We start from the raw sequence: 17,961 nt of genomic DNA, 5'->3' as shown, positions 1-17,961 counted from the left end.
AGCATATCGGTAATTTGTTACATCCCGAAAATCACATAACAAATTCGGATGATCGATAAAGAGGGAGTGACAAATGTATTACAGTTTTGTTTCAATTTATTCCAAACCAATGTTCATATGTCTTTTGAATGAGTTAAGCCATTTCAATTGATATTTTATAGCGTATCTTTCTATGTTGTGTTGTTACACTATTGTTTCAGGTAAACGGTTGGTACCTATTAACACGTTTAAACCCGCTGCATTTGTTTGCACCTGTCCTAAGTCAGGAACCTGATGTTCAGTGGTTGTTGTTTGTTGATGTGGTTAATAAATGTTTTTCATTTCTCGGTGTGTTTACATACTGTCGGTTTTCCTGTTTGAATGGTTTTACATTAGTCATTTTTTGTCCCTTTATAGCTTGCTGTTCGGTGTGAGCCAAGACTCCGTGTTGAAGACCGTACTTTGACCTAAAATGGTTTATTTTTACAAATTGTGACCTAGATGGAGAGGTGTCTCATTGACACTCATACCAAATCTTCTGATATATCAGTATATATTTGCTACTTCAGTTGGGAAATATCTTCTAACGATCCTCATATTGCAAATTCAGATTTAACACATTTGTTTGATTCAATTAATAATACAGTACGAATAATCATGTTAACTTGTGTTAAATATACCCAAGTGAAATGAAGCTTATTTCATTTTTTATTTTAATTACAGTTTTACTTTGTTAAGATGATTTGTATATCAGTGTTGACCAATTAAGTAACAAATGAACAAATATCAAGACATTTTATATTTTATTTTATATTTTCCATACAGAAAAGGACGAATATCCACCTTGCACATTTTCACGACCACTGGTATTTGCCTCCACTTCTCTATCCAAATTTTATCTCCTTTCTTTAATTGAAGAACAACTAAATTTCCACATGACATTCGTACTCCACTGGATCCTCTAGCATCACAAGCCGTGTAGCCTTGGTAACTATTATTTACCTTCAGCCATGGGTAAACAGCATATCCACCATTAGATAAGACATGCCATTTCACTGCGTAGTTACCATCGGAAGGTATCGTTGCTTTACCTTCGTCGGGGTTATACATGCTTCTAACATTAAGTCTAACATTCGTAAACTTATAGATCTGTCCGGCTCCGAAGCTGGTATCTTTGGCAATAAAAGCAGTAAAGGCTGGTTTTGGCTTGCCTGTAAATACAATATACACTCTAAGCTATTGCTCATATTTAAATATAATAACATGTGTGTGGTTTGATTGTCAACTCTCCACAAGAGAACAAATATAGTTCGTTCTTATGTTGTACTGTTATACCACTGTCCCAGGTTAGGGGGAGGGTTGGGATCCCGCTAACATGTTTAACCCCGCCACATTATTTAAGTATGTGCCTGTCCCATGTCAGGAGCCTGTACATCAGTGGTTATCGTTTGTTTATGTGTTACATATTTGTTTTTCGTTAATTTTTTTATATAAATAAGGCCGTTAGTTTTCTCGTTTGAATTGTTTTACATTGTCTTCTCGGGGCCATTTATAGCTCACTATGCGGTATGGGCTTTGTTTATTGTTGAAGGCCGTACGGTGACCTATAGTTGTTAATGTCTGTGTCATTTTGGTCTTTTGTGGACAGTTGTCTCATTGGCAATCATCTGATCATACCACATCTTCTTTTTTATAAATGACACAGAAATTTACAACTTTAGGTACGACCTTCAACAATCAGTAAAACACATATCACAAAGTCAGCTATAACGGCCCCGAAATGATAAATGTAAAACAATTTTAACGAGAACTTACTTGCATTTATTATACTACCGCATACAAATTAAGCGTATATACATATTTAGGTATGCTTAATAGTTGCTCAGAAAATGACGTAAACATTTATTTTGTGTTTGTTATAATTTGAAAATATTAAAAGGTTTCATACATGTGCAGTAAAAATAACGAAATGAAAATAGATGCAATATACCAAAATGTATAACGCGCAACTTCGTAGTAAAATGGTACAGGTTGTGTAAAGGACAGAAATCCTCTTTCTCATTCTAAACAGTGTTTTCATGATACTTTTTTATGAACAAACATGGAGCAACATCAATAGAATACTATATCATAAATCGAAAACAAAATTAGTGCCAAAAATGAAGTATCTGACGGGTTCATGTTCTTTACACTTAACAATGTAAATTTTTTTATTACTGTGCATATCGAATATTTGATGAATAATACCTATGATAACAAACTTACCAGAAATACTGCTAACTTATGTTTGACCCAGTCAGCAGCTTCTCCGTGAAAACAGACACCTGCAAATTAATCAATAAACAGTTACAGTATGTATGACGTATTATTTTTTTTTTTTTTGTATCTCATACGTGAAAAGAATCCGGATAGATAGGCTTATCATATTGAAAAAAAGAACATATATTCATGCATCAATTACAATAGAAAGGAGCTGTTGATCACTTCTTGGAAAATGGTTTTATGAAGTACGTTACAAAGTTACTATTTCAGTCACGCATTTGATTCGACACATATAGAAGCAGTTTGAGTTTAACCTACACGGTATATAATATCAAAAGAATTTGTTGAGAATGAATGTGTTATTTGCCATTACAGTTGCTTTTTTTCCATCAGGAATACTTCTAGAGCGTGTTGAAAAAATTCATGTTGCAAAGAAAAGTAAGTAGACTGGAAGAAATCGTATTGTTTTGTATTTAAATATGTTAAAAATTGAAGGCTTCCTTAAATAATGGAAAATTTCCTGATAACGTACGCATGGTGTTTTCTCGCCTCCTTTGAATACGTATACTAAACCTCCATTCGAATATGCCAATATAGGTTTCAAAACGAGTGAGAATTGCAGATATTAAATATCTATATATACTATTTGAATTTAATAAGAAGAGTTGATATCAAGCGATACCCGAATTTTACGTATTAACCTTTGAAACCCATCAATAACTTTACAGATAGACAATGATCGTAAAGTCACTGTTTAAAATTAGGTTTGTCAGGCTGTTCCACATACTATAAGGAAATACATTTTGTTTCTATTATAGAATACAAGATAAAAACATAAATAAATCTGACTATTAGTAAATGTATGTTTTCTAATTCCCGTACGAAATAAGTAGTAGGATTTCACCTAGACACTAGTAGGAATTAAATAGGAATCTACCTAGAATCAAAGATTCCATATAGAAAGTAGGTGGATATAGAAAATGAACAAAATTCTGACTGAATTTTTTTATATTAATTCCTACTTCCAAAATCCTACTACCTACTAGGTAGAATTTTTAAAATCTGTATGGATTTTTTTCTGTTTTAAAAATCTGATTTGATTATTTCCTTTCCTACTACATGTACCAGATTCCTACCAGAATCAATTTATAGATTCCTATCAGATAATCTTTCTACCTGGAATTTTTTTAGTTATCTTGAACTGGATTCTTGTTTGCTAATGACACACATTTTGCAGTGTTAAATGCGAGCAAGTTCCAGTTCACAAATTCAAAAGTTGGAGGGGAGTAGATGCAAAGTTGTGTTGGAACACATTGATGCTGCAAGTTTGGGTCACACAACTACAATATAGAAATGTAAGAACATATGGCTTATGAAGATTGAAGGTAATTCTTATACATTCAAAATGATTTTTTTATCTGCCTGCCAAAAATATTTAGTAATCAATTAATTCAACAATAAGTGCATACTTTTACTCATTAATTCACTCTAATTTCATCTAGGCATATTTTTGGTTTATCTTTATGTTTATGTATAGCACAATTTCTAGCTTGCATATATTGCAGTTTCCTTATATATTTCAAATGTCCATTTTCTTAAAAATGAATGTGTTCCATGAATTTCCGTTGTTCTTTGTTGTTGAGATTCAAACTTAATGCATTGACCGAGTTGTGTATTTGTGAATATACACTTACATTTTGTATATTTTTAGACTCCTACCCGAAAACAGTTTTTTCTAGGTGGAATTTTGAAAAATTCCTACCAGGTTTTCTAGTAGGTTCCTACTAAAATATTCCTGCTAATTTGCATTTTCCTACAATCAGGTTTTTTTTCTGGATGATATCCCATTTGATAATTTTAAGTATTTTTTTTTTCTTTTGTCGATTTTTTGTCAAACCCCGCCAGACCACATTCTGCATATATGTCTGTCCCAAGTCAGAGACCTGTAATTCATTGGTTGTCGTTTGTTACTGCGTCATAAAGTGTTTTTCCTTCATTATTTTGTACATAATTTGGGCCTTTATGTGGCTGACTATGCGGTATGGGTTTCGTTCATTGTTGAAGGGTGCGCGTTATATTGTATTGTAGTCCTGTATTATTATGTTGTCATTTTAATGTTATATTTAACAATGCCATCAAAGTGCCAGGTTTGGCATGCCACAAAACCAGGTTCAACCCACCATTTTTTTCTTTCAAAATGTCCTGTACCAAGTCAGGAAAATGGCCATTGTTATATCATAGTTCGTTTCTGTGTGTGTAACATTTTTACGTTGTGTTTCCGTTGTGTCGTTTGTTTTGTCCTATATTTGAGTGTACTATAAGACGTGTCACGGTACTTTTCTATCCCAAATTCATGTATATGGTTTTGATGTTATATTGGTTATTCTCATCGGATGTTGTCTAATGCTTAGTCCGTTGCTGTGTGTGTTACATTTTAATGTTGTGTCGTTGTTCTCCTCTAATATTTAATGCGTTTCCCTCAGTTTTAGTTTGTTACCCTGATTTTATTTTTTGTCCATAGATTTATGAGTTTTGAACAGCGGTATACTACTGTTGCCTTTATTTAGCCTACCGTTGTTTACGTCTTTGTCATTTTTACTCTTGTGGGAAGTTGTCTCATTAGCAACATATCAAATCTTCTTATTGTTATATACATCAATACTCGTGCACTATTTGTCTGTGTTAATGGCGGTCAATTCCGCCTCACGTGTAGTCATTTACCACATGGTGACGTTGCTATACAAGCGGTAGAAGAAGACAATTTTGTGACCAATACGACGCAATCTTTTATTTATTATTTTCATATAACAGACACAAAAACAGAATATTTGTTATCCACATATTACTTATTAAAATCGAGGTGAATACATTTGTACGCTATTCATCATATGCATATTACACCGATATTATAACAGAGTCTCTACGATTTTGATAAGTTTTGATACTTGCGTATGTGCTAAAGCTTCATTAAAAAGTCTACTGTTATCAAAAAATACTATTCTGCTTTCACCATTACAGTCCGCAACAAAAGTCTTAAATTTGTCTGGCAGACTTTCAATGTACGTAAAGCGCGACAACCCTTTAGGTTGTAGAAAATCAAACCCTGTAAAGACTATAACCATTTTATCTATTAATTTTCTCAATCTTCTGTATATGAGGTCGATCACTTTCGTCTCTTGATCTAAATTAGTTTTTGATGAAATGATATACAGGTATGCATGAGGTTCCTCTTCGAGTTGTTGGGTTGCTGTGTTGATATTTTTCACAACGTTTACCTTGACATCTTCCCTTGCCAATTCACTGATTCTAAATCCAGGAGTTTCTACGATTTTGATTGATTTCCCACAACGAATTGTTCTATGAAGAATATTTGTTGATATGTTGCTTTTTGTTAAACATTGCGATGGAAATTTAGCTTCTCCTAATATCATATCTCCTGTCGAACTTTTACCACTTTGTTTAGTTCCAAACAGGACCAGGCGGAGCTCGTCGGTATCTACAAGTGAAATCTATCATATTATTCTCATTTACTGAAAGATTTTAAAAGAAAACCAGAAAAAAAATCATTCATCTGTGTATAAACTGTCCATCTTACGTTTTCGTACGGTACATTGTCTCTTTATTAAATAAGGCTCGCAAAGGAAAGATTTGAATATTTGTCGATCTAGGATTGAGTGTGTTCTGAAGTTGCCACATACCTTTTATTTATTTTACCCTGAAATTCATGTGAACCTTTTGTTAACATATAGGATTCAATTTCCCTCCGTTTTCCAATATGACTGGAATCGCGTCTGTTATAATTTCTCTTTTTGATATTTGTCCTGAACATGCATGCAATATTTACAGTAAACTTTTATGTATACATGTTAGGAACCAATTATCAATCTTTTAGATAATTTATAACAAACTGTTTAAAATACGCCTTGTATATATATGTATGTAAAACTATATGATATGATTTGATCTAATTTACTATTAAAAGTTATAACATCACCAGTGTAACATTAAAATGAAATTCTCTTTTTATTTCTATCTTTGTCGAACTGTACCTTCTATTCTATCTGCAACCGAATAACTAATTGCATCTGAAATGTATAGTAGTACTCGCTTTAACGATGAAAGAGGAGTTGCATATTGTACATTTTTTAAATTGTTTTTTTAAATTATATATATTGATTAGACCGTTGGATTTCCCGTTTGAATGGTTTTACACTAGTAATTTTGGGGCCCTTTATATATGAAGCTTAGAAGGCCGTACATTGACCTATAATGGTTTACTTTTATAAATTGTTACTTGGTTGGAGAGTTGTCTCATTGGCACTCATACCACATCTTCCTATATCAATTAATTATTAATCTATGACAATATTAGAATAGTACATGCTAATACAATAATGGATATGACATTGGACAGTGTCTTATTTATTTTAAGAACTCTGTAATTTTCAGTCGTTCTACATGCTATTAGAAAATAATTCTTTTTAATATTTCATGTAAGTTTCATAAACAAAAACAAATCCGTCCCTGATTTACCGATGTACATGTATAACAGAAAGAGTCAAACATTCTATTATCAAATCGATTGTATGTTATAATAGTAACATAAGATGTATGTTTCATTATAATACGTTTTTTGATTGGCTAACAACAATCTCGCGTCATTCTAAAATTAACATTTCATTTCAAAATGAATTGTAAAATGCCTGATGACACCTGTTCCCACACTAATAAAATGCTTAGGTTTAGAAAGGAAAACATGATAGTTATCGTGTATTCATGATCATAGCAAAAAAATGTAATTATAAATATTGAATTATTTTTTAGTAATTTCAGTGGGGTGTAAAAGCGTAGATCGTGCGCACATTTTTTAGAATGTGGCGCTACCGCGCATCATACAATATGTATTTCGGTCAAACATTTTACAATCCCAAAGAATTCACAAAAAAAAGCAGTCAATGCTTAATACAAGATTGGTTATTTTATCGTACAGTAAGTTACAGAATAAATTTTTGATTTCTTTTTTTTTACCAATACAGTTTTACAATGACATCATAATTTGTAATTATTCAATATATTACCTCGTTCGATATACTTGTACTCAGGATTCGTAGCTACAAAAAAAATATTTAAGAAAACGTAAAATGTATCCGCTTTATTACTACATAATCTCATTACATGCATGTTTCATTAGAATCCGTAACAGTTACTTTGATTGGTTGACAATAATCAAAAGTAATTTCAATATAGTGTTTTGTTTTTGTATGAAATACAACAGCTACATGTATGACTGCACACGCTATTCGTGACAATGTTAAAATATGTATTATGTACTATTGCTTTGAAAATGGATATTCATTTTTTCCGGCTTAAAATGGAATTTATATTTAAATCAAAAGATATATAAAGGACACGTATTTATGGTGTTCACAATATAAGATTTTAAAGAAAGTACATATAGAGATTTAGAAAAAAAAATACATCTAACGATCATGTTCTCTATGATAGAGATATTTTTTTCACAAACATACATCAATGTCTATGACGTCTGTACACTAAATCCATTGGATGTTGGATGTGTACGGATTGATAGTTTAGTCTTAGTTGCATGATTTTTTTATTAGTTGTTAGTGGCTTTGAACTAGCTGTCAGATAACTGCGAGTACTCTCAGATCTGTTCTTGGTGTCTTTTTGTGTCGGGATGTATAAGTACCGGGTCGCGTCCACTTGTATTTTTGTCCATCTGATGAGTTAAGCCTTTTTCAACTGATTTTTATAGTTCGTTCTTATGTTGTACTGTTATACCACTGTCCCAGGTTAGGGGGAAGGTTGGGATCCCGCTAACATGTTTAACCCCGCCACAGTATTTATGTATGTGCCTGTCCCAAGTCAGGAGCCTGTAATTTAGTGGTTGTCGTTTTTTTATGTGTAACATATTTGTTTTTCGTTCATTTTTTTTTAACATAAATAAGGCCGTTAGTTTTGTCGTTTGAATTGTTTTACATTGTCTTATCGGAGCCTTTTATAGCTCACTATGCGGTATGGACTTTGCTCATTTTTGAAGGCCGTACGGTGACCTGTAGTTGTTAATGTCTGTGTCATTTTGGTCTTTTGTGGATAGTTGTCTCATTGGCAATCATACCACGTCTTCTTTTTTATATCAAGTTCAATGCATATGGATTCGATCACAGATGTTAAATATTATTAAACTGTTTTTTTTTTTAAATATGAATCATGACTGGATTTTCTAAAGATATACAACCATTATAATCTTAATTCAACTTACCCTTATGTGTTAAATTCGTTCGTTGAGTTTGGAACGCAGGCTTCTTTTCTGTTAATAAATAGAAAATTTAAAAGATATGATCCTTTACAAGGTTTTGTAATAATTTATTATCAAACACAAGAATTCAAAAATTAGCGTTGCTGTCCGAAAAGTTCTGAATGAGTTTGTTGTACAGTAATGTGAAACTCCTAAGTCTGATAAAGATATAAAATTTCTGACATCTAGCAATCCAAAATAAATTCAGACTGAAGCCGGTATCATTTCTCCCTAAGATATGTGTGAATACATAGCCACGCCCGATAGGAATTGTGACGTACAATTCGATTTTTCGTAAAATAACACGTTAACGGAACTGACAAACCTTTTCGAGGAGTCTTCAGTTAAACAATAAGATCCTTTACGAAATAGCCTGCTTTTCTACTGACAGTAAAAATACCATGCTTTATCTCATTCGTCGGCTCTGCAGAATCGACACATCATATGTATTAAAAAATTGTTGTCCTTCTGAATTTGCGTGAAATATTTGCCAGTGGGAGTTATAAATTAATACATACACATAGTGCCATATTGGTACTACGCGGTAGAAGTTCAATAATTAAGCTCTGTAAGATTTTGTGAGCTGTTTTATACAACTAGAGATTACCCATACCGTATAGTTCTCGTCCTGTGCCAGGGAAAAGATCATTTATAATAAATCCATTGTTTAGCTCTTGGAATAACAAAAAAATGATGGGCTCACAAAATAAATATCCGATTACACTTGAAATTTGTCTGTCGCGTATTAGTGTTTATATCTTTGCATTTTGTCCTACATGTACAATTTTGTTAAAGGCCTAAAAGTCATATGAACTTTTACGAATCTATAACATATTATAGACGAATAATACGTCATTCAGTGATTGCACTGTCTCATTAGTTCTGTGGTAGAGTTATCGCCTCGAATTCAAAGTTCGAAACCAGCCTGGTCAAACCAAAAAGTTAAAATGGATATTTCCTGCTTTTCTGCTAAGCACACGGAATTTACGATTAAGGATTGATCGTCTATTTCTTTATTTTTTTGACAGATTTTCGGAATCCTCTGCTTTTATTCATGTATTGCCTTTAAAAAAAAATTGCCCACTAACCCCACTTTTCTTTTCATAATTTTATTACATAAAGTTTAATAAGCCGTATTTCAAAATCTTATAAAATCCTTGTTATTTTTTCGTACTTTTTTAAACAAAAAATGTGCCAATGTTAAATGTAAGAAAAATCTAGAGAGAATTATTTCCCGCCAAACTTTCAACGGCTTATATCTCGAAAGCAAGCACACGGAACCTCCATTTTTTCCTGCTTTTTTTGTTTCTTTATTCATATACTATCATCTCATAACAGTCTTTTAAAAAGCTTGTTATCTTTAAACAGAGTAGCAAACATCCTTAAGAGCAAAGACAGAGTAGGATTAGAGTCAGAATTATGTGTCTTGCGGACTAAATTAGCACGTAACAACTGGCTCATGGTGTTGGTGTAGTACAAAACAGGGTTTAAGTTCATATTACATTTACATGTTCTCGTCCTCAATATGCATATTAATTTGCCGCTGGACGCTCATCTTTCATGGTAGATATTTAACCAAATGTTTTCAATTATCTTGTGAAACGTTTCGAATCGTGGGAAATTGTCTCTACTATACACATCTCTATTGAAATTACTGTGTACTACATTATTTACTAAGTCTATATGACTATTTTATTCATTTCGAAAACAAATTTCCGTTTTCGTTTTATACTACAGTAATATTTGTTCTTTTATTTGGATACTGACCTTTAAGTAAGTCTTCTTTTCTGAAATGTATATAATACCAATACTGCTATTTTAACATAAACCGGTATTGTATTTTCGAACGTTAATTCTACAGTTATGCATACATGTAATATAACGTATAAGATCTTGACAAATATCATTTTTGAGAACTTTTACAAAAACACATAGAAAAAAAAACATTAATTTAGGAAAAAGAAAAATATTGCTCATTGTTGAAGACTGTACTATGAACTAAAATAGTTGTTAGTCTCTTGGTCATTGGAACATACATTTTACATGCATAATTATCTTATTTACAAATATACCACCCATCCTTATTGTGATAACAATATGATGAAATAATTCATAACGTCATACATCGCTGTAATTCAACTACTAGTATCCTAAGCCACGTAAATCGACTATTCAGTTGAACAAGATAATACTAATTAAAGTATTAAATGTAGATGTTTTAACGACATATTAAACATTTATCATAATAAAATTAGAAGATGTGGTAATATTGTCAACGAGACCAAATATTATACATGTAGTGTAGTAAGTACATTTAAGTTTAATATCACTACTGACTTGAGTATACAGGAGCCTGTAATTCAGTGGTTGTCGTTTGTTTATGTGTTACATATTTGTTTTTCGTTCAGTTTTTTTTTTTTTTTTTGTACATGAATAAGGCCGTTAGTTCTCTCGTTAGAATTGTTTTACATTGTCATTTCGGGGCCTTTTATAGCTGACTATGCGGTATGGGCTTTTCCCATTGTTGACGGCCGTACAGTGTCATATAGTTGTTACTTTCTGTGTCATTTTGGTCCCTTTTGGAGAGATGTCTCATTGGCAATCATTACACATCTTCTGTTTTATAGCTTTAAAAAAGAAAACAATTCCAGCTCTGTGACTGTAAGTTACTCCAGTGTGTGTCTGTGCTTCAAAAAGGTTAACTTAGATGGGTTTTTTTTTTTTTATTTCGACTATTAAAGTACACCATGCGTTTTGTGAATACTGATCCTGACAAGAAAACTCATTACATATGACAGTTTTTTTTTTTGTCCGGCAAGGTATTCTTTTCAATTATTTTTATCGTGTGTAAAGGCGTCTTTAAATTGCTATTATTTTTGAAACGGAGTTTACAATACGCACATTGCAATGCTGTCATGTAAACCTGAATAGACATTAAAAAAAACACGACAAAAGCTAATTGATTTAAATAAAAGGATTGGTTGTGTACAAAATTATCATACATAACTTACCTTAAAACTGGATGTTCATACGAAAAACTCATACTTGCAAGTAATTAAACAATACCTCACTTACAGGGCACAAATAAATCATTAGCCTTTTTTAATAAACAACACTGATACAAATAGAGGTTCAAATATACGAATTAAAGCTCCAACAGTTCGTTTATATATTCCATGCGTGACACATGTATTCATTGAAATAAGGGTATTGACATTTGAATTGTTATCAGTATATTTATTAAAGTCTATTTATCTTCCAGTGTATTAAGATCCTATCATCAAATATTTCATAACAATAGCGCAGTTTTGTGAAACATTTTTTAATTACTAAAACAATGTAGATCGAATGCACTAGAGCACACATACAAACGCAAATCGGGGATGTGCAAACAATGTAGTATATTGTCAATTATCTGTGCGGGATGCATAAATACACAGCCACGTTTGGTTGGAAGAGGATTCTAATATATGACGTTCTGCTTTAGCTTTGGGTACAAAGCCATGTTCTAATTTGAATAGAACATGGGCTGCACGTAATTGACGTCACAATTGAAATTGCAACGTCAGATGAATTTTGAACAACGCCAGAGATCAAAATGGACATTTTGTATGGTGTTGCTTGCTAGGAAATTAAATAAAAAACATTCTAAAAGTAAGTTTAAATGTTTTTCTTCTTTTTTTTTATTGATAAACTGTTGATTTTTCTATAACGTTTTTGTTCATCAAATCAAAATGGCGACATTTCGAGCGTCTACTATAGGTCCGCTTCGAAGTACAAAAGTTCAAAATATTCCTATTAGAATCGAAATAATTCTATCATGCCATGCTCTATGCTCATTTTAACATGGGTAGGCATTATATTTGTAAACATTTAATACCTCGCTAACGCTCGGTATTAAGATATTAACACATATAATGCCTACCCATGTTAAAATGAGCATAGAGCATGGCATGAAAGAATTATTTCTTAAACAATAAATCCGATTTCTTCATTTACAGTGAATCCCTGCAGGTTTTTTAAGAATTTTATCAGAACTCTACAATTCTCATATGGTTGTATGTTGAAATAATAAGTTATACCCCTTCCACCTTAACCAATATTTGTGCCGTGGCAGTTTTATGGTCTTTAATCCCCTAACGTCGTATTTTATCGTGCAATTAAACTTTTTTATTTGAGCGTCACTGACAAGTCGTCCTTTGTAGATGAAACACGCTTAGTTGTTCAAAACTATAAACGATGACTTTTTGTTTCGTTTATAATTTTCATTCCTCTTTACTTTTATAAGGGTTAGGAACTTACTTTTATTTAGACTAAGTGTAAACATTCTGTCGAATACCATGAAACCAATCTACGGTATGATTTGAGAGTAATATCTGTCCATTTTAAAATTATTAGAAAACAATATTTGTTATCATTCTTCTCTACTGGTACATTGTAACCTTATGAAACAGAGAATCCCAAACTGCATCCCCTGTCCTATAACTTAAAACAATGTATATAACTAAAGGGTTTTATTATTTATTATTCAACAAAGTTCAATGGTATCATCCACAAATTGTAGTGTTAAAACAAGGCTGATCTGAAAAATACAATAGCAAAACATAAAACCATACGGAAAAGCATATGCCGATTATAAGCTTGTCCATGAGAAAACCATGCAATATGCCAAAAATCGTCCGGAGGCTAGTTTCGAAATATAATGTTATGTGACATGTATCTGGAAGGCTACCATGTAGGGACTTTGTGTACACCATCAAAAGTGCAAATATTTGATTCTATTTTTAGAAATAAGCAATTCTATTTTTAGAACACATCCAAGCATTGGCACAAGCATTTTCTTGTGAAAATATGGCCATCTTTGTAATTGTTTTTTTTGTCATTTTTATAGCAAATGTAGTAATTTTCTTTGACAGAATGCAAGTTAAACATGTTTTCAACTGCATAAAATGGTTTTTACCGTCAAATGTTATGAATTGGCATCATGCCAACTTTTGAAAAATTATTGGTACAGAGAGGTTGATGCTGCTTACTGTTTTCAAAAGTTAATAATTTGCAAGATAACACCTGAATTTTGTTTCTGTTGTGCTTTTTATGTTTCATAAGGTTGATATCTTCAGAATCTGTAAGCTGTTGATTTGAAAATAAGTTTCAATGACATTTTGAGCATGTCAAAAAAATCTAAAATTTTAACGAAAAAAAGACGAATTTCAGGCAGAATATTCTATTTACTTGTAAACAAACTCCTCAATTTTATCTAAAAGTTACTGGTATATAGAATATTATTAAAGACAAAAATTATTAACACAATATTATTTTTTAACATCAAAATTGAGAAATTCAAGGGTTTTAGATAAATTTAATTATCAAAATATTTTTCCTATCTTTATCCAATATTCATATACTATAGTATTCATCAGGACATAACAGTTCTAATTTCAAATATTTATTTGGTAGATATATTTGATTTAATAATTTCAAACTTAATCTTAAATTTCTGTCTGTACAGAAAAATTAAGACAAAACCTTCATGGTGCCCCAATAAAAAATGATTTACCTCCCCTGATTGTACTCTTTAATGTTTACATTGGAGACAAAATGGAACCACATCTTCTGCTGTATTTCATGGACAATCTGTAATTGTGTTATTAATGCATAACTATGCAGTATGAGAAAAAGAATGAAATGAAATGTACATTTGCTTATAAATCTGAATGTGGACAATCATTGCATTATGCTTCAAATGTCCTGTGTATCCCTATAACCAAATGTGACAAACCAACAAGTACCCATTTACGTACAGTCTTGGGTGTAACTCCACGGACTATGAACTACCAGAAGGGCTTTTAATACTGTACAGAAGTGGGATATTTTCAATAGACTGTTCGTCATGTGACATTTACATTTGCCCGAAACACAGGGATGATTTTGGAATATATTGGATGCGTCAAACAAGAAAGTGCCAGTCACCTACACATCCAGACCAGAGTGCTGCAAAACCAAGCAGAGGCATACCAGCATCAGTATGCAAAGAGCTATGGATGACAAAGAGAATATCTCTGCCAGTTGGTTCAGGTACAAATTTCTAGTATGATTTAAAAGTGTGATAACATTTCTTTAGATAAAACTTTGTATGGAAAAGGGGGAGGGGTAGTTACATGTATATATACATGTAAATGCACTTCATGTGAAATACTCAATTTAATAAAATTCTTACAAAACATTAAATGGCATAAAAAAAAGTATTTGGAAGATATTCTGAGAGACAATTTTGTGGGGTGGTGGTGGTAGTTTGGGGGGATGGGGTGGGGGGGGATTGCTACATTTACTATGCATATGTCAACACAGATTGGTACAAGTGTACATGCTAACAGTTAAGCTTGAATTGGTCTGGCAGAAAAAAATCAGTATATATGCATGGCAAAGAAATCAAAATGTGAAGGAACAGTGCTATTATTCATCTTATAGTCATTGTTTAGGCTATCAACACAGATCAACAGAAACTATCACCTCACTGCAGATGTAAGATAGCCCGAACACTGGTTAGAGCAGAATCATTTGAAAACTGACTCACAACAACTGTGAATTGATGAATTAAACCATCAAATAATATTGATAAATTAATCTGCCAAATGAATCAAAATTTTCATGTCATAATTTACTCAACAATCACAAAGAAGTTTACAAAATGTTACGCACATTTAGCATAATTTGACTTCCATAGGGCACTTTAAGATATATTGAATTTCCAAATAAGAGTCTAACTAGAAACATTTACATACATGTAAATACACATTAATTATCAAAATTTTTGCATATGTACATGATCTACAAAGTTTATACATGTGCAAGCTTAAGGTCCCTATATAAAATAATAATACAATGAATTATTTTTAGTCACTGTACATGATCTCTTTTTTCCACTTGCATGATTAAGTAACATTTTTGCTTTGTTATGGTATTAACTGAAAAATAACTTGAGACAAAGTTTGTATTTTATCTTTCAAGCCTACAATTTATATTTGAGTTACTACATGTACTAAATGGAGGGCATCTATTTTAGAATTAAAATTCTAGACCTGATATAAAAACAGTTAACTACAGTTTTTATTAGAATTCTTTGTCTGCACTACCTACTTATATTAGGGTACTATTTATAATATACATACAAACATGCATCATTGTAAAGTACTTCTCTTTCTTTTAGGAATATGTTACAAGGTACATGTTCAAGAATATATATAGAGATGGGGTTTAAATTTAGCATTGTGCATCTCGTGTTTAGATTTTTTTTGTCCGAATTGTTTTTGGGGGTTTCCAGAGGCAAATCATTGACATTGCATTTAGTGCCTGTTATGAAGTATGTTGGTGGTATTTTTTGTGTGTGGATTTCTAGTTATAATGCCTGGTTACATTTTATAGGAAAACAAAGGATATGGGGTACATGTATCCATCACTGACACAAAATTAGTACATGCACAGCCAAAAAACACACAAAACGCAAAGAAATAGCGCTTTTTTCTGTTGCTTTTCATCCCAAAGAGTCCCTAGCACTTGGCTCAATGAGCATAATTCTTTACAAAAATAACAAAAACTTTTTTAAGTTTTCAATTTATATTGTTTGTTTTCATTATTTTCATAATTAATGTTTTAGGAAAATTTAACGACAGTTCAGAAAGACTATTCACAACAGAAACAGGAATTTCAAATGCAGAAGAATCTGATAATTTAGCTTTCACCAGTAAGTGTTTACAGTACTATTCCTTATCATAATAGTAAATTACTGTCAATTCAGAAATTATTGCACTGTTTTTGTTATTACAAAAAAAGGCGACAGGGTTATAAATCACAAGAACTCAAACTCAAATACTTCATTTAGAACAGTTATAAGAGTTGTATTTTAGAAATTATACCACAAGGTTCCATAGCAAAAAAGGAAGATTGGGATTGATTTTCTGGGTTATGGTCCAAATTGTTTAGGAAATAGGGGCTAAAAAGGGGCCAAAAAGTTGAAAAACAATTCTTTTATAATACTTTGAATAAATTGCTTACTTCTTGACCAATGTCAATGGTTTTTATTCTTGAATTCTTGAATATGCTGAATCGAACCATGTATTTAGATTTTTGGCCCTTTATCAAATTGGTCCACATTGAGGTCAAAAGTCTCCAAAATTAAATTTTGTTAGAATTCATCAAAAACTGAATTATTGGGGTTCTTTGATATGCCGAATCCTACTGCGTATTTAGATTTTTAATTTTGGGTCTCGTTTTCAAATTGGTCTACATTATGGTCCAAAGGGTCCAAAATTGAACTTAGTTTGATTTTAACAAAAATTGAATATATGGGGTTCTTTGATATGCTTAAACTATACATGTATCTAAAGTTTTGAAAATGGGCCCAAGTTTCAAGTTGGTCCAAATTGGGGTCCAAAATTTGACTTTGTTAGATTTCAAAGTGTACCAAAATTCTAAAAAAACATTATAATTTGATTTTTTTTTTTTCAGATTCAGAATGTGACTTTCCACTATCATCACAGGACCTCAGACATTTTCCCAGACCACAACCTCTGATTGGGAAGAAGAAAACATGGCTCCAAGAGAGATTTTCAATGCTGCAATGAAAATGCTTTCCAGAAATTTTCCAGCACTAAATTCACAGCTGTGCACAGTTGCCATGGACTAGCCTCTCAAAAGTTCATCCCCATATTATACCAAAATTATTACAGAAGTTATCCAGCTGATTGCACAGTATGTTGCACCAGGTCAAGAAAATAATCTTTTGACGGATGTGTGCAAGAAGTGGATATCATTAAAAGAAGACAAACCTGACACAATGACTGAGGCATTGATTGCATCCTATCAACAGCAGAACAACAGACTAAGTCAAATGCAAGTTTTATCCCTATTTGCAAATAAGCATACAAAGGAAAGATTAATGGAAATGGTATCAGGACTTAGTGTTTTTAAAATTGATGCTGCCGGAAGACATGCGACACTAACATTTCCAGGACAATTAATAAATCCCCCAAAGGTCTACCGGTCCAGATCGAGCATGCCAAGAGTAATGCATTTCATTGAATTTATTTCTTGCCCCACTTACCATCAGGCTGTTGGTTATGGATCCAAGACTTTAAAATTGTCATCTGGATTAGAGATAACTATACCTAAGATTGTAAGAAATGTCATTGCATCTAGACTTGTGAGTTCATACAGTCAATACTGCAATGATGAGGGTTATGAGTGCCTAGGCAGATCCACACTGTTTAATATTGTTAAGGCTTGTGCAGCATCCCAAAAGAAAAACATGCATGGACTTGACAATATCACATCTGAAGGTATGCGTGCAATTGATATTCTGCGAAAAATTGTGTCCAAATTGGAAATGTTTGGTTTATCTTCTG

General features: G+C 32.1%; 3 protein-coding genes across 4 annotated transcripts in view; 1 reads left to right on the top strand and 2 right to left on the bottom strand.

The window, feature by feature from the left end:
- Window positions 1-5,013: 5,013 nt before the first annotated feature.
- LOC143075963 (uncharacterized) lies at window positions 5,014-11,959 on the bottom strand. Of its 2 annotated transcripts, XM_076251571.1 has the most exons (6): window positions 11,572-11,941; window positions 10,328-10,347; window positions 8,525-8,572; window positions 7,320-7,352; window positions 6,291-6,326; window positions 5,014-5,737 (listed from the first exon to the last, which is right to left on the bottom strand). In XM_076251571.1, exons 1-6 carry the CDS (start codon window positions 11,601-11,603, stop codon window positions 5,148-5,150), a joined length of 759 nt encoding a protein of 252 aa, XP_076107686.1. In that variant the 5' UTR covers window positions 11,604-11,941; the 3' UTR covers window positions 5,014-5,147. The 2 variants fall into 2 exon arrangements, with proteins under 2 accessions (XP_076107686.1, XP_076107687.1); XM_076251572.1 differs by lacking the exon at window positions 6,291-6,326 and having other exon boundaries at window positions 11,572-11,959.
- A 1,106-nt stretch (window positions 11,960-13,065) lies between these two features.
- Window positions 13,066-17,961, bottom strand: part of LOC143075961 (uncharacterized) — a 30,415-nt gene continuing 25,519 nt past the window's right edge. The window contains exon 13 of the mRNA XM_076251568.1: window positions 13,066-13,142. Coding sequence (XP_076107683.1) covers window positions 13,108-13,142 — 35 coding nt within the window. The 3' untranslated portion in view covers window positions 13,066-13,107. The remainder of the gene's footprint in view (window positions 13,143-17,961) is intronic.
- On the top strand, window positions 14,391-17,271 carry LOC143075962 (uncharacterized). Its single transcript, XM_076251569.1, has 3 exons — window positions 14,391-14,635; window positions 16,215-16,301; window positions 17,066-17,271. Exons 1-3 carry the CDS (start codon window positions 14,503-14,505, stop codon window positions 17,179-17,181), a joined length of 336 nt encoding a protein of 111 aa, XP_076107684.1. The 5' UTR covers window positions 14,391-14,502; the 3' UTR covers window positions 17,182-17,271.

Source organism: Mytilus galloprovincialis, chromosome 5 (genome assembly GCF_965363235.1).
Source record: "Mytilus galloprovincialis chromosome 5, xbMytGall1.hap1.1, whole genome shotgun sequence".
Taxonomy (NCBI): Eukaryota; Metazoa; Mollusca; class Bivalvia; order Mytilida; family Mytilidae; genus Mytilus; species Mytilus galloprovincialis.
Note: the sequence above shows the minus strand (reverse complement) of the source record. Positions and strands in the feature narration are given on the sequence as shown.

Excerpts from the sequence above, each read along its gene's own strand:
- LOC143075963 (XM_076251571.1), bottom strand. The coding sequence starts at position 11,603 with ATGAGTTTTTCGTATGAACATCCAGTTTTAAG. Across the intron at positions 10,348-11,571 it reads TATGAACATCCAGTTTTAAG|AAAAGAAGACTTACTTAAAG; the intron begins GTAAGTTATGTA and ends TATACATTTCAG. Across the intron at positions 8,573-10,327 it reads AAAAGAAGACTTACTTAAAG|AAAAGAAGCCTGCGTTCCAA; the intron begins GTCAGTATCCAA and ends ATTTATTAACAG.
- LOC143075962 (XM_076251569.1), top strand. The coding sequence starts at position 14,503 with ATGCGTCAAACAAGAAAGTGCCAGTCACCTACACATCCAGACCAGAGT. Across the intron at positions 14,636-16,214 it reads ATCTCTGCCAGTTGGTTCAG|GAAAATTTAACGACAGTTCA; the intron begins GTACAAATTTCT and ends TTAATGTTTTAG. Across the intron at positions 16,302-17,065 it reads TGATAATTTAGCTTTCACCA|ATTCAGAATGTGACTTTCCA; the intron begins GTAAGTGTTTAC and ends TTTTTTTTTCAG.